The sequence below is a fragment of the Octodon degus genome, unplaced genomic scaffold, assembly GCF_000260255.1.
Source record: "Octodon degus isolate 3935 unplaced genomic scaffold, OctDeg1.0 scaffold00082, whole genome shotgun sequence".
NCBI classification, from domain to species: Eukaryota; Metazoa; Chordata; class Mammalia; order Rodentia; family Octodontidae; genus Octodon; species Octodon degus.
The window spans coordinates 7825677-7841645 of NW_004524658.1; the positions used below are offsets into that span (position 1 = coordinate 7825677).

A 15969-nucleotide genomic window follows, 5' to 3' on the forward strand; every position below is an offset into this window, starting at 1 on the left:
AAATAAAACCTAAGTATCTGACCTTGGCTGATAGTGCTCTACACGAACCGGCTTCTGATGTCCTTGCTGCCTTTGACTTGTGACTCTCTTCCACATCTTGGACACACCGGGCCTTTTGTGCTCTGCTTGCACTTCCACCTGGAATGATCTTCTGCAGCTCATCCCGAGCCCGTGTCTTTCTGGTTCTCTCAGGATCCACTTAGCTGAGACTTATTCAGGAAAGCCTTCCTCGCTTGATCTGTCATTTTATGCCTGGACATTTTGCATTTTCCTGTGGTTGCTTTCTTGCTTATTAGCTCTCTGCTCCACACACCTGAACAACCCACAAGGGCATGAGCTTTTCTTGTTTGTTCATCCTCAGCTCTGTGTAAGCTCTCAACCAGTACACATTCAAATAAATGAATGAAGTGTCGGCCTACCTTTCATCAAAAAAAAACATTCAGATTTAAGAGTGTATTTTTTTCTCTCGGATGTTCATTTTACAACACACACACACACACACACACACACACACACACACACACACACACACAATGCATATGTGCCTCCTACTGTAAAAGTTCCCCAGTAAGATATGGGGCTGGCGACTTAGTGCCTGTGGCCTCTCCACTCAGATTCGTGCTTTTTATTCCTCAACTTCTAACGTGTTCTCTCCACCCCTTTCTTTCTTTTGTCTGTCTGTTTCAGCAAGGGAAGCCATATGTCTTTGACAGAGTGCTGCCGCCCAACACAACCCAAGAGCAGGTTTACAATGCCTGTGCGAAGCAAATTGTCAAAGGTAAGTGCTATTTCTTTATTTCCTCCTGGGCCTTTCAGAGTAATGGAAAACATTAAGTGATATTTGCAGCCCAGGAATCAATGCACCTCGACTGTAAGTAGGGGCTACTAATTAGAGCCACTGAATTACAGCCTTTGCTCTGGCCTTGATTTGTTGTGATGTCAGTCAAGTTATTCAGTCTCTTTGCTACCTCCTTTCTTTCTTTATTTTGGTACCTTTCTGGTTGAGGTTTTCTGTCCCTTAAAAGCTTAAAAGCAGGGTAAGCTATGGTCACACTGTTTCTGTAATGGTTTTAAAATACTACAGGTATTGAGGTTCTTTTTTCCTTTGAAGGTGAAAATATTCTCGATGGCTCTCATTGTACATCTGTAGCTGATTCATTTTGTGCGTCTTTCTCCTTTTCTATGAAATCTCTGAAAGAAGTTTTTTTTTTTTTTTTTAACAAATACTTATTTATTTATTTTGTGTGTGGCCAGTTCAGCCCACCAGGGGGTGGGGCTGGCTGGCATGTGGTGCTGGGGGATTGAACCGTGGTCCCTGTGTTTTGCTTAGTTTAGCTTGTTCTAAGTAGGTGCTTTAGACCACTGAGCCATCTCACCAGCCCCTGAAAGAGGTTTTAAATGTGGACAGTTCTCACCATCAAGGAATTTTCTAGTGTCACAAAACCACATCAGCTTGCTGATTACTGAGCTGCTCTTGCTCAGCAGCGTTCCCTGGTCGCCCTCCCGCCTCACCTCATGCGTCATCCTCCCCACATCTTGACATTTGCTCCTCCAAATGGGTAGCCTCAAGTCTGCATTTGTGTCCCAGAGATCGGATCTTTCCTGTGGGGCTGGCTTTGGCCCTGGAAGATTTGTGTCAAAATAACAGCAGGGAGGTGAAGCGGTTTGCACGTTGCTCTGCCTTGGCCTTCCGAAGCCGGGGCAGGTTGGTGCTTGTTGTGGCTGAGCCTGCCATCTGCACAGAGCTGGGGGCCGTCTCCTGCTCTGTGGCTTTCATCGGCCCATCCTTGCCACCGCGTTTGAATGTCGTGGCAGTGGCACCTTGAGGTGCCACGATGCTGCCACTGCTGTAGGGAGTTTTGCATTTAGAAAGCAAAAGGTGCAAACAGCACCAGAAAATACCTGCTGTTTTAGATTTGCTTGTTTTTAGAGGCCAAGCTGACTAACCTAACTATTAGAAATTCATGAATATCGTCTCCAGGCCCATCTGCTAGGTTAATTCTGACCCTGGCCACCTGCGTGGGAGGCTCGCATCGGCATGTAGTGTTCCTTGCCGAGATGTATGGTTCTTCACGTTCTTGCTGCAGACATCAATCACATTTGGAGGTCTTCACTGTGAGATTATGATTGAAAGCTGAAGAGGAAAAAATTATGCCTGAATTTGAATTCTTTTCATCGTCTCTTTTATCCTTCTGCTTCTCTTTTTATTTAAACATATTTTCTCTCTGTTTTTGTAGCCTTTCTTCTTGGTTTGCTCCTATTCAGTTCTTCTTCCTCTGTAATACTGGGTTCATTCATATTTTAGTAAATTAAGATTAATCACATATGTGCCCATTGCCTTTTTTCTCCTCCTCTTTCACTATCAGAAGCAAACAGTATTTACCACATGTAGTGCTAAGCATGAAGGCCATGTAAATACATCCGAGCCACTCGAAACTGACTTAATTAGGAGTGAATACATTCCATTAAAAAAGTCCTGTGACTAACTACCACTAGCAATATCTTTGAGCCTTTATTTACTAGGTATTTGGGCCCCTCCTGATGTTTGGATTATTTTATCGTGTTTCTGGAACTACTAGTATTTATGGAAATACTAGTTCCATCCCATTAATACACACATTTTTAATGTTTTTATGCATCAATTTAAAAATAATTTTAAAAAAGAAATAGGCAGTTCCCAGGAATATCTCATGAAGGCATGAAGTAACTTTGGTTACCCTGAGACCCGACATCTACAGCAAGCCACAAGGAAAACCACTTAAGATAAAATCAGGCTCTGACATGATATGATAAATAGGCATTTCTAGGACACCATAAATATAACATGAGCATAGTCGCTTGATAGCAGCAAAGAATACCTTATTATCCATTGAAAAGAAATAGGGTGTGATGAGGTCTGGATTGGATTTTTAAAAACATCTACCAAAGCTAGAGTGAGGCCTGTGGCGTGTATTTCTACATCCACACGTCAAATGTAGGCATAAGCGCAGGGCACCCTTTAGAGCATCACCAAGTGTTTCCGAGGAAGTGCCAGCCCTGAGGCGCTCTACCGAAGTCAGGACTAGGTGGTGGTGCTTTGTGCGCCTAGAGGCTGAGGCTTGAATCAGTTAATTAATTCTGAAGGTTGCCACCATCCCCAGACTCATGGTAATATGACTGGTGAACTTTCCTGCCTGCCCCGCCTGTCCAAACCCCTAATGATTTTGAGGACATGGAGGGCTCCCTTCCACTGGCTGGTTTTTTGTGTGCTGCATCTTCACTGGGCTTTTCAGTATTTCAGGTTGCAGAATCCTGGCATCTTCAGCACTCCTTTCTTGATATGTTTTCAAATGCTACTTGAGAGCATATGCAATTCTCCACTTGAAGAATTAGAAATTGTAGGCCTTGTGGGTGACGGCACAACTGAGTAGCAAGGCTTCTGAGGAAAAGCCTAGGAATTAAACACTATGGTTAACTGGATGCTGTGGTTGAAGTCCTAGAAGCTGTGGCCTAGCCTACAAAAGCCACTTAGGTGTTTGCCTTCCAGATTACCTAGAGGGGGGCTATCTGGATGTTAGGGAAGATTGGTTTTGGTGTTCTGATTTCTTTGAACTTGATTCATTATTTATACGAGTAATATTAAGCACTCCCCTTGTGGTAGCACTGCCAGGAGCTGGAGTCAACAAGAGATGTAAGGCTGTGTGCTTGGAGCTTTTGAGTACAGGGAAAGAGGCAGATGTGTACATAATTTTCATGCACATAGGCCTTGTGTGCTAAGATGGGGGTGGGGAATGGTAGGGGGGCACAGAAGCACGACACTTTGCACTGCACTTCGGTGGGAGGGGAAGAGGGTGTGGAGAGTTAAAGAAGGCTCCTTGGAATGGTTGGGCTCTGAGCAGGGGGGCGTACAGCAGGACTGCACAGCAGAGAGAATGGCAAAGGCACGAAGACACAAATTCTGTGGGGCACCTGGGTAGCCGAGAGTGGCGCAGGCTGCAGAATGTGGACTGGATCTGAGTTTGGTGGAAAGCCGTGGACTTTGTCCTGTCTGGTATGGTGGGCTCAAAGGTTTTAAGCTTAGGTTGGCATTGTCAGCTTTATCGTAGTATAATTACATGACCCTTAAGAAGACATCTGCTTCTTAAGCTGTTCTTCATCCTGTGCCCCATTGTACGTTGTCTAATCTGCAGCTTAAATGTTAACTTTATGAGGTCTGGGCATCATCAGTACCATCACATTAAAGAGGACTTGGATGTGCAGAGAGTGGAAGTAACTTGACCATCTCCTGGCTCGGCTCACTAACTTAATTCTTCAGAACTACCCTGGCCTGCTTTCCTGACCGACCCAGATGAGCATTTTAAAAAAAATAATAAAATAGTTATTTTATCAATTGTTCCTTTTCCATCAGGCCATATGGAAAAAGGCAAGGATAGGAAAAGGCGTGTGTGGGTAATGGGGAAGGCATGGCGGCCGTGGGTCCAGAGCCCTGGGGCACTGGCGGCCTGCCCATCCTGAGGTGGGCTCCTGCTCGGGAACAGTGTATCTTGGCCGGGGAACAGGGCTGCTGTCAGCTGGCTGTGCGCAGCCTTCTCTGCCAGATGGGTTGCCTCTGTGTCCTGCTGCTGTGGACAATGGGAGTGGTGTGGTCGGCCAGTCCAAGGCTTAGGCTCCGAGCCGAGGATGCCAATCAGCTGCTGTTGTCAGATAGCCTGGTGCATTGAGAGGCCACTGTTTTGCTCAGAGCAGTGGTAGGAAGCGACAGCAGCCTCCTTAGGAGCACTGCTGTGGAGGACTCTGAACCCAGCATAACCCAGCACACACCCCAGCTTCTGAACTGTGCGGCAGGAAGGATTTTCAACTGTCCTCTGTTCTCCCCACTTTCTTGGGAGATGAGAGGGGCTTGGCACCTTCAGTGAGAGCTCTGGGTTCTGTAGGCTGCTGCCCGGATGTGTGTTGGGCTTATGAGGTGCGGGGCACTCTGTGGTGTGAGCTGAGGTCACATCACGCCAGACCCCACCACAAAGAAAGTTCTGTCAGGCAGAATGCAGCCAGCGTGTAGAAACAGTCATTCTGTTTCAGTAGTCTCTGAAACAAATGCATTTCTCAGGCCCAGCATCTGCCTCCCCTGGTGTGATGAAAGTCCTTTCTGTGGGCCGTTCCTGGGTGGCCATGGAGGCCGTGCGGCTCCCTCCTCACAGTGCTGAGTGCCGGGCCTCAGCTCACCCGCTCGTCGGCCGATTCTGCGCTCCATCCTCTCCTGTCAGCCCCTGTGCAACTTCCCCACCTCTCTTCTCTACTACAAATAAAACAGACTGTGAAAACAAGGTCCCTCAACCTGGAGTTGGAAGAAATAGAGATCCTGGGTTCAAAGAGCTGTCTCTTCTATGTTATCTTCTAGTTCAGCACTGACTAGATAAAGGGCAACATCCCCTCTGTGCAGCCTTGAATGTGGGAGAGGTTCTCCAACATCGTATTAATTGTAACATGATTGTGAATACTTTAAAGGCCAACCCGAGCTTGTTCTAATGGGCTCTTACTTTTTTTTTTTGAGAAAGAAATTTCAAAAGAAAGTAAGCCAGCAGTTATGCTCACTGTTGAAGCTGGAGTGAGCAGTGGACTCTCCAAGTGTGGTCCCGTGTGCCCATCAGTGCTCTATTTCTAAATAAGCAGTGCCACCGCTGAGCTCTCCATTTCAGAGATGTGACCCGGGCTTTTGGAAGCAGCTGCCACCTAGCAGTCAGTAGGACTGAGCATTGTACTTGGTAGGAGTGGATGAAGGGGTGACCTCAGTCAGAGCCTGGCTGTCTTGCTTCTTGGCAGAGGACCAAGTGTGACCTGGAGTCCCCTCTGTCAGCAAGGCCTAAGCTCTGCACTGTGGCCTTTAGAGAGTGGCGGGTTGCCCACAGCCACCTCCCTCAGGCCTCCCCGCGGTATGCGCACTGGGGGTGCTTGGTGTTATCATCTTTAGGGTTCTCTTAGGACCTGGTCCTGGTTCCAAAGCCCTTCCTACACAGGGGTTAACATGTGGAGACAGCAGGGTGTGGCTGTGTGCACCTACAATACCAGCACCGTGCAACGCTGAGGCAGGAAATTTTCAGATCCCAGCCTAGTCTTAGTGACTTAGTGAGAGTCGGGCCTCAAACAAACAAAAACAGAAGTGGAAAGAAGGCTGGGTTGTAGCTCAGTGCAGAGACCTTGGGTTCAAGCCCCAATAGGGGGAAAGAACAGCAAAAATCCCAAACGGATGAAGAAGGCCTGTCTAGTTTGTGAGGAAGTGTCTTATTTCTAATAAACAGAAGCTTTAGTTTTGTGCTTTTGGCCAGTATCTCGATTGAGTTGTTTGGGTTATACATACACATTGTTAAAAGCCCAGGCAAAGGATGGGGCCTCCTTTTTTGGGGTTCCTGAAAGTAGATCATCTGTGCGGTAGCAGTGAGTCTCTCTGCTTGCTCTGCTCTGGCCGCCATCCTAAGGCCTGGGGAATCTTTTCTCTAAACAGGTTGGCATTTTCATAGAAACCAAAGCATGAACTTCTAACCCTGGCATAGGCTCTTCAAGTTTTTGCTTTCTGCTGTTACCAGGGAAAATGTTTCGAAGAGCCTGATAATGTGTGAGCAATCCCCCCGCCTTTCTACCTCTCTCCTTTCTTCTCTCCTTCCATCGAGATAGTTTGATAGGGCTACTAGGATGAAAAACACAAAAAAGGAAAATTCTCTCTTTTTTGATCCCAGTTCACACTACAACAACCTCAGATCAATGTAATGTATATTTAAATCATTGAGAGAACCCAGCAAAGCAAAACAGAAACAAACCAGTATATTAAAATTTAGAGGTCTCCTCCTGCTGCACCAGTATAATATGGAGAGATGGAGCTGATTGCATTTCTCATGTCACCCTAAGAGGACAACTCCGTGTGGGGCTCCTCCTCCAGCCCTCACTGTCCCCGTGCTAGAAGATGTTCTACTTGGCTGCAGGATGGGAGGTCAGCTGTATCAATTATGCCTTTTTTTTTTTTTCCATGGTGCCTTGTGAATGAATGAAGGGGGAAGACAGGAAGCAGTATATTTTAATCACCTCTGCTGCTTTGAAGGCATTTCCACTCAAAATTTTCACCTCTGCAGCAGAAAACAGCCCCCTCTGCATGCTCTCCTTTACCTCTGTGTGAAACGGAAGCTGGTCTGAACTGTATGTGGTTTTGCACAGTGTGCTCCTTGTGTAATTAAAACAAATTCTTCATGCCAACGGGCCGGGCCACCTTGCTAACACTGACGATGAAATACAGAGGCATTAAATTTAAGTCAGAGCTCTGCTGGTTTCCAAGGTGATTGGGTTGTTACCATGGGGCTGTTTACAGTGAGGGGCTTGTCCTCCTCCGTTCTAGTTGAGTCTGTTCTGAGGGAGCTCTGCTGGGGTCCCCATGAGAAATCTCCCCAAAGGGCTGGCCTGGGCCAGATTCAGGCTAACACTACTCCAATCAGGCAGACAGTCTAGTTTAACCTCACTCCAGAAACTGATGCCCTCCCCCACTCCAACTTTCCTCAAGTGATCGATATATAGAAGACTCAAGTATTATAGTGGAAAGGTTTCCTGGATGTCTCGGCTTTAAATCTGATCTTACTGAAAGACAGTGTTTTTGTTTCTTTCTTCACTAATATCTTGTGTAGAAATGTGAGTTTAATTTTTTTCTCTTTGTGGAATGATAGAGGCACTCATTTCTGTTCTTACCTCACAGTACTACCTCAAATGCAGAGGGAAGCCAGGGAGATAGCTCAGTGGCAGAAGTGCCTGTGTGGCAAGCACAAGTTCCTGAGTTCAATACCCATACCAAAACAAACAAACATGCAAACATGCAAACAAACAACATAGAGTTGACGTGTATCATTTGTGTGAAACAGGTGGCCATTTGAAAACTGTAATTTTAAAATATGCAACAATACTAGGATAGGTTCAAAGTAATGAGTTAGTTTTAATTAAAAACTTTTTTTTTCCCCACAGATGTCCTTGAAGGTTATAATGGGACTATTTTTGCTTATGGACAGACTTCATCAGGCAAGACACATACCATGGAGGTAAGATACACTGTAGAATCTGTCTCTGAAATCACCATGATAGGTGCTTCAGAGAGGCACAAGGCTTCCTTCTTGGACAAGAGAGACAGCTGTGTCAGATCTTTGAGAAGCTTTAAAGTAGGTGAATTGTAAAGTCTCAAGAGTTTACTATTAAATTAAATTTATTATTATTATCAATATGGTTGTTTGAGACACGGTCTTACTGTGCAGCCCCAGCTGGCCTCAAACTTGGTGATTCCCCTCCTCGGTCCCGAGTGCTGGCATTATAGGAGTGCATCACTCCAAGAGTTCAGGATTTTAAAATATCTTTTTTTAAATAACTCTGTTAAAATGTAACAGTCCACTGTAGTAAACTGTTGAAAGTAATCGTCAGGGCTGGATGGCCAGCTCAGCTCAGTCTGCCAGGCTGAGGCTCTAGGTATGATCTTTATTACCTGGAACAAAAAGAAAGAAAAAAAAAAAGAAAGAAATTAAAACAAGCAGGGGTGAGACTGTCCTCGCGCCTTATAGACTGGAGCACGGCGTAACTGGGAGAGCCTGGTGCAAAGTCATTTACTGTGGAAGGGCCTCTGGGGAGGGAGTCTTTTCAGAATAAATACTGTTGTCAGAGATTTAAAGAAGTTGGTGTATGGATCAAATTCCCCTCACAGACATACTTTTGTTTGGATTGTGCAGTGGTTTGAAAAAAAAAAAATCACACAGCATTTAAAGTAGGATGACGCTACACAGTGCTAGTTTTTCCATCTGAGGCTGAACATTCTGAAGAACTCGCATCACTTGCTGAATTTTGCCACAACATGAAATGTAGGCTTTCCGAGAGCAAGAATATTGACAGTTTTGTTCACTTTCCTCTTTAACTTTTCTTTTGTTGTTGTTGTTTGTGTTTGTTTTTGTTTGGTGTTAGGCATCAAGCCCAGGGCTTCATGCGTGTTCGGTGTTAGGCAAGGGCTCCCCCACCCAGCTAGAGTCCTGGCCTTAACTACCTTGTGCATGGGACAGTGGCTGCCAGGGAAGAGGTCCTCCATAATATATTTGAAATGGAGCAGCTGGGTAGCTCCGACTACCCCGCGTGTGGGGCTGGGCTTTTCCAGGGACTGAAGAGTCTGCTTTCAGTGAATATGAACTCATACTGGGCCTCCTGCTCATAACTTCCATCTGTGACTCCTGCAGGCATTTGAGGGCCACCCTCTGCTCACAGCTCATGCTGTTGTGTGGGAGCCCTGTGGCCTCAGGCTGTCTTCCAAGCAAGGCCTGTTCTCTTGACTGCCTGTTTCTGCTTTTTGCTGGGGTTGCCTATAAGGCTTCAGGGCTAGATGATTTTCCTGAAGGCTGGGTCTGTCTGACAAGGAAGGAGGGTAAGGAATGGGGATTATAAGAAATTGCACCACAAGTTTGGGGAATTGAGTTTATAAGTTGCAGGGTAAAGTGAATCCTTAATCCTTCTTGCTAAGGGTTTTTTTTTTCCCCCTTCATTTACGAATCCCTCCTGGGAATTGCACTGAGATGGCTGCTGCAGAGTAGGTTTAGCTTATGAATCATTCCTATTGAGAGGCGATTTCAAAGGCAGGAGGCTAAAATCCTTAGGGCTCTGATGTTCTGTGTACGCTGGTTTTCAGTGTGGGATGTGCCACTGGTGGATCTCATTTCTGTGGTGTTGACTCTCTTTCACTTGTTTGGCTGAGGACAAAGTGGTTCAGAACCTATGTGGATTAAAGAAACTGGGTTTGTTTCCCACCTCTTCTCAAGTAGGGCCATGTCTGACACCAGCTCTGTGGGCACAAGGTCCGCCTCTCTGCACCTTGTAGTCCACAGCTGTACATCTGGGCAACGCTGGCCATGCCGTCCCCATGTCCACCTTGGCCCTTTGCCTTCTATCTTCCTGGGCCCCAGACCCTTGCACTTCAGATACTAGAACAGTCGCAGTTGTACATTTCTAGTAACTGTGGTCAAGACACGTTGTCCTAGGTCTCAAGGCAGACAGGCAGCAGGTGGCATCTGGTGAGGAAATCTATCAGTTCTGAAGTTCTGAAGAAATGACCAGATTATGTACAATAGAAAAAGAGAAAACAAATCCTGAGAACTTCAAATCTCCCAAACTCCTAGGGAATGCTTAGTGGAGTGAGTCTTTAAGCTTTAGGCTTAATTCATCTTTGGAAAATATAAGGCATTTGCTAAATGTCAGAAACTTAAAGTGTAAGACATCAGGAAAGAAAATTCTCCTCAGAATAGTATTTTTTAGAGGGTGAATGGATAAATACAGGGTGATCAGAAGGAGGTACGCCAGCCTTTTAATACTATCATGGGAGGCATTTACTAAGTTAGAGGCTCTCACCTCTCAGCACCTGGTGGTGTGAACTCTACCTGCCTGCTGGAGAGAGGGCCCCTGGGACACAAAGGGGGCTGCATTCTGTCCGGCTGTCATCTGCAGGTGGCTGAATTTGTTGTCCCTGCATGTGCATCTTCCTTAGTTTCAGATAGTTGCCATAATAAGTAGCTTTTCTTTATTGTTTCTTTTGAAGATCACACACTTAGCCTGCTATTGGAAAAGTTCATGTGGCTGTGAAGACACACACACACACACACACACACACACGTTTCCCTCTGCCACCAGTCTCCTTGCTGAATCCCTTCCTGTGTAGGGTAATTATAGATTGGAGAAAGGCAGGGGGCGTTTTAAGAAAGAAGCAGAGCGAAAGAGGAGCCCCAAGCTGAAGTCACAGAGACTGCAGGAGACCAGGAAATCCAGGACCTGGAAATGCAATTACGTTAAAAACCTCTGCAGGGTTTGCATCCTCTAAAAGGAGGATTTTATACATGTGGAATTACATGTTGTGATCCTTCAAAGACTTTCAGAAGGGGATGTTAACTCCCTAAGTGGACAGAGCTGTCACATTTTAAAGCTATTTTTCATTTTAATCCCCCCATTTTGAGCCTGATGTCCAGTGGTGATTCCATTACCTTCTATTGAGGGGAACAAACAGATAAGCCTATGCAAAATTGGAAAGATCAGCTTCTCATGATGGAGCATTTAAGGTGGATGTTTAGTAGAAGATGTGAATCGGTGGACAGCGTTAGTGCAAGCACGGCAGGAAGCACTAGGCAGGGGCTCTGCACTTCTCTGCAAAGTCCCAGGTTAGGTAGGGAAGGGTGCTGGGCTGCAGGCCGCAGCTGGCGTCAGGAGCCTGCCCCTGTGTCTGATGCTGGGGAGGGCATCTCTTAGCCCCGCGCCTTGCTTTGTGGCCTTCGGCAGCATGCTGACAGAGAGGCCTGGAGACACCTGTGTTTTCCTTCTGCTTAGAGAAAGCCCTGGAGACCATCTCAATGGTACAGGCTTCCTGCACTGGCGGAACAAAGCCCGGTGGAGTGCGTGGTGCTCACGTGCCCATGGCTGCCTGCCTTCCCGTGTTAAGTGCTTCCGGAAACTCTGTCCTGCTTGGGAGGCCAAGGGGGCCACTGGTGCTGAACAAAGAGAGTCTTGTTTGGAGACCAGGGGCTGGGGTCCTCTTTCTCCTTCTGGGCCTCCCCTAGAAGGTCATATTTACCGGGAAAGGCTTTTGAAGAGAACTGTGCAGGTTGCAGCTGTAAAAGCGTCTCTCCAGAGCAGCACAAGAAGATGAAGCAGTTCATTTCTTTGCTGTTCAGGTTCACTCCTACTCCCCCAGCCAGAGGCTACTTCTGCCCCTCCTCAGTCTTCATTCCCAGCTCACGCTCAGTCCACATCCTGTATGCTCATCCCCAACCTCAGTTGTCCCTTGAAACCTAGTGTCTCGCAAGGAAGCCATCTTTTACCACCCCAGCTGCATGTATCTCACATACTACACACACACTGTATCCATGTCCTGCACAACAACAACAGCAACCACACACACCCACACACACACACACACACACACACACACACACCCCTTTACTGGGCTCATTTTAATGCAGGAATCAGCTGACTTCAGAATACCTACCAGGCCTTCTTCTCTGGTTGCGGACCACTGAGTAGGGGCCAAAGCATTGCCACGACTTATTCAGGAGCTCTGGGAGTTTGGGTGGGGAAGTCTTGATTGGAAGAGTGGAGCTGTGATGTTTGGAAGAACTATTCTCATTTTCTTTTTCTAAAGGAGATCTCTTTTCACCACCAGTGAGCATTTCCGCCAGCGGTCTCCGCAGTTCAGAGCACAAGGGCAGCGTCTGATTGGCTGCACGCGTGCGATGGCCTCGAGGATGGCAGTCACTAAAATTTGAGACGCTTGTATTGTTTTCCTAAGATGTAATGGTCTGGGGAAGAAGTGTGCTTTTAAATTTTACATGTCATTTAGGTCTCAACGCCCCTCAGAGTCTGCCATGAAGTGAATGTTACAGGCTAACATTTACTGAGCCCTTCCTATGTCACCAGGCATTTCTTTATCTTATTTAACTTAAAATCTGCACTAATTCTGTGCAATAGATATAGTCTCATGTCAAGTGGGAGGTGAAAATATGTGTTCTCTGGCCATCCCTGTTTTCAGGGAGTGTGTAGTCAAACTGAAACACAATATAAATATCCTGCATGATGTACCATTCTCCGTATCAGAGGGCATTCCAGAAGAATTCTCACCCTTTAGCCCAGGTACAGAGTTTGGCCAGAGGTCAGGTTTTTTTTTTTCTTTTCTTTTTATGCACTTCATACAGAGTCTATAGGGTCTCACCACACAGATCGGACTCCTAGCGATCCCCTTGTTTTCAGCCTCCCAAATGCTGGGATTACAGGCGCATGCCACCATGCCCAGTCTCAGTCACTGTCTCAGTCTGCCCCAGGGGTGGGGCTGGCACAGCACACTGGGAATCAAACCCTGTTCCCTGAGTTTGCCTAAGCAGGTGCTTTAGTCCGGTGAGCTATCTGGCTGGCCCGGACAGACGTATTTGAATCCAGCATCTTTGTCACTTTTAACAGAGTGCAAGTCAGGAATCAGGTGTGCAAAACAAACCTTGTGTTGCCAGGTGTGTAGGGGCCTGTTGTTAGTGCTGGAGTTCACGTGGGTTCTTGCTCTTACTAATTTAGTCTTTTTCTTCAGGGCTTTATATCACATTGAGAGGTTACTGCGTGGTAAAACTTTGAAGAAAGAAAGAGTATCATTGAGGAAGAAGAGGCTGAATTTACAGCACTGGGCAGATTAGGAACAAGGATGTGGGTCAGAATTGTCAAGGCAATGTTGGGCAACTGGCAGTCTGAAGTGATAACTGGGTTTTATGCTTTTCTTCCCATTGCGTTTGTACGTGGGGATCACAACTTCACAAAGGTTTAGAAAATCCCCTGGGTGCGTATTTGCCATGGTCACTGCAGACTTGCAGGCCGTGTGTTCACTGACAGCTGCTTAACACACAGGAGAGAGCTTTGGCTGTCGGCGCTCTGGCGCATGCGTGCCTAGGGCTGTGCTGCATTCATGGGCTTTACTATTCCTGGAACCCGTTTTAGGGAAGTGCGGTAGATGCTGAGTGGTGGTGCTGGGGGACCCCTTCTGGCGGTGCTGGGGATTGATTGTGGATGTTAGGCAGAGACACCACCACCGCTTTGCCACTGTGGTCTCTTTGAACGTCTTCAGAGGGGGCTGAGTGGCAAGTTCTGGGTGTTAGAATGATCTAGCAATAGTTCAAATAGCAGAAAAGTTAGTAACCCCCCCCTTTACTCCTAAGTAAAATGAATAGAAGTGGGGAAAAGTATTAGACTATCCTAAAAAGCAGACTTAAGTATTAGAAACAGCCAAAAGTAATTTGGAATAATTCAGGCTTGGAATTAGAATTTTTTTTAAATGATGAAATGGATCTTCTTGATTGGCCTGTAAAATAATATAGGAAAGCATTTGGAAAATAAGGTCTTTGGAATTTTTTAAGCAATGATAATCTTAATAAAATTAAGTCTACCAGTTTTCAAGACGATTCATTTATGGAGGTTGATTTACTTGCATTCAGAGGTCTTATTTGTTTCAATAAACAAATAAAATCTGTGTGTTCTTATTCTTTCTCCTGCCCCCTTTCCTGCTCACCCATACACTACCCACACTGATCTGAAGCAGCAGAGAGGGATATTGTCCACACTCAGGATCTAATAGAACTCCTCCCGCTGGGTAAAAAGATGAACACACTGAGACATTTCACTAACTTTTGGTCTAGAGTATTCCTTATTCTATGAAATTTTGATTAACAAGCCCAGGCAGGCTTGCTCTCTTTCCCTTCTTCCTACCCTCCCGCCCTCCCTCCCTGCCTTCTCCTTCCCTCCCTTCCCCCTTACTTCCTTTCTCCTCTCCCTCTCCCAGGCCTTCCCCCTCTCTCTCTCCCTCACTCTCACTGCCTGTGTCTCCCCCACTAGGGGAAGCTGCATGATCCTCAGCTCATGGGGATCATTCCAAGGATTGCGCATGATATCTTTGACCATATTTATTCCATGGATGAGAACTTGGAGTTTCACATCAAGGTAAGTGCTATCACATGAGTACCAACATGATTGAGTACCCCAGTCATGTTGCATAGTCTTCTTCCTTTTACATAGATGTAAAATGGTATTATCTTATTCAAATGATGCTTTTATCTAATTCCTGTGGGAGGCAGAGCCCTATCTATTTAATGACTTTGGCCGACTTAACCATCAGGATAGTTTGCTCGAAATAGTGAGGTAATGAAAGTGAAGACCCTCTTCAGGACGGAGCCATCTTGGTGTCAGAATTCTACCATTCACCTTATGGATTTCTGTAGATATGACTAGAATGTGTATGTATTTGGGTTAGGACAAAGTGAGTTACATGGAATGGATGCTCTTATATCATTTATTAATAAATAGGCTTCCAGAGAAAAGGGTAATATGACCAAATAAGCTCGGAAAATAATTTGATAAAAAAAAGTTAAGCTAAGTTAGTTGAATAAAATACATCTCTGCAAAGGGACGAGTGCTGTACTACATTTAAGAAATTGGTGTAAAGATACAGAATCTAACAGGCATAGAGCAGAGGCTGTGGAGAGGACATAAATCCAAGTTTTTCTTTCTTAACTTAGAAATTGAGATATAAATTACATCCCATAAAATTCAGCCTTTTATTTTTTTTTAAATGTTACTTTTTAAAAATTTTATTTATTTATTTATTTATTTATGTGTGTGTGTGTGTGTGTGTGTGTATGTGTATGTGTATGTGTGTGGCCAGCTCAGCCCACCAGGGGGCGGGGCTGGCTGGCATGTGGTGCTGGGGGATTGAACCGCGGTCCCTGTGCTTTGTTAAGCTCGCTCTAAGTAGGTGCTTTAGATTACTGAGCCATCTCACCAGCCCTCAAACGCTTTATTTCAAGAGCTGCAGTTCATCCCATGGCCCAGGCGGTGGATGTTCAGGACCCAGAAGCTGAGCTCAGTGCAACCTCCAGGCTTCCCACTCTGACTCCAACAGGGTGAGCACATCACCCTCTCGCATGGGCCCCTTCACGTTGCGGATGATGGAGCAGCTCCTTTGGCCATGAATTCCATGTGCACCTGCGTGCACTGTCCCTGTGAGCCGGTCCTGCCCAGCATTTTGGTGACCCTAGCCAGTTTGATGGGCTGCATGCGACTTGTGTCCACAGTAGCAACCTACAGCAACGGGGTGGAGACTTTTCGATCCATTTTGACTGTAGTTTAGTGCATGGTATCAAATAAGGGTCTAATTTTTGCCTTCAGTACGTGGAAAATCAGTTTTTCTAGTACCATTTATTAAAGAGGCTAGGGGTCAGGGAGATGGCTCAGTAAAATAAGTGCTTGCCTGGCAAGCACAAGGGCCAGAGTTCAATCCCTGGTTCCACCAAAAAGAAAAAAATTAATAATAAATAAATAAATAAATAAAGAGGCTATCTTTCATCCAGTGAACATATTTAGCTCCTTTATCAAAGATAAGGTGACTGAGTGTGTTTGTAGTTGTGACTGCATCTTCTAATCTGT

At 45.8% G+C, this 15969-nt stretch overlaps 1 protein-coding gene and 1 pseudogene across 1 annotated transcript in view; one reads left to right on the forward strand and one right to left on the reverse strand.

Moving 5' to 3' along the window:
- The window catches only part of Kif5c (kinesin family member 5C), a 161596-nt gene that overhangs the window by 51305 nt on the left and 94322 nt on the right, over positions 1-15969 (forward strand). The window contains exons 2-4 of the mRNA XM_004636649.2: positions 688-778; positions 7975-8048; positions 14383-14487. Of these exons, the coding sequence (XP_004636706.1) occupies positions 688-778; positions 7975-8048; positions 14383-14487 (270 nt within the window). The remainder of the gene's footprint in view (positions 1-687; positions 779-7974; positions 8049-14382; positions 14488-15969) is intronic.
- The window catches only part of LOC105742911, a 1112-nt pseudogene continuing 549 nt past the window's right edge, over positions 15407-15969 (reverse strand).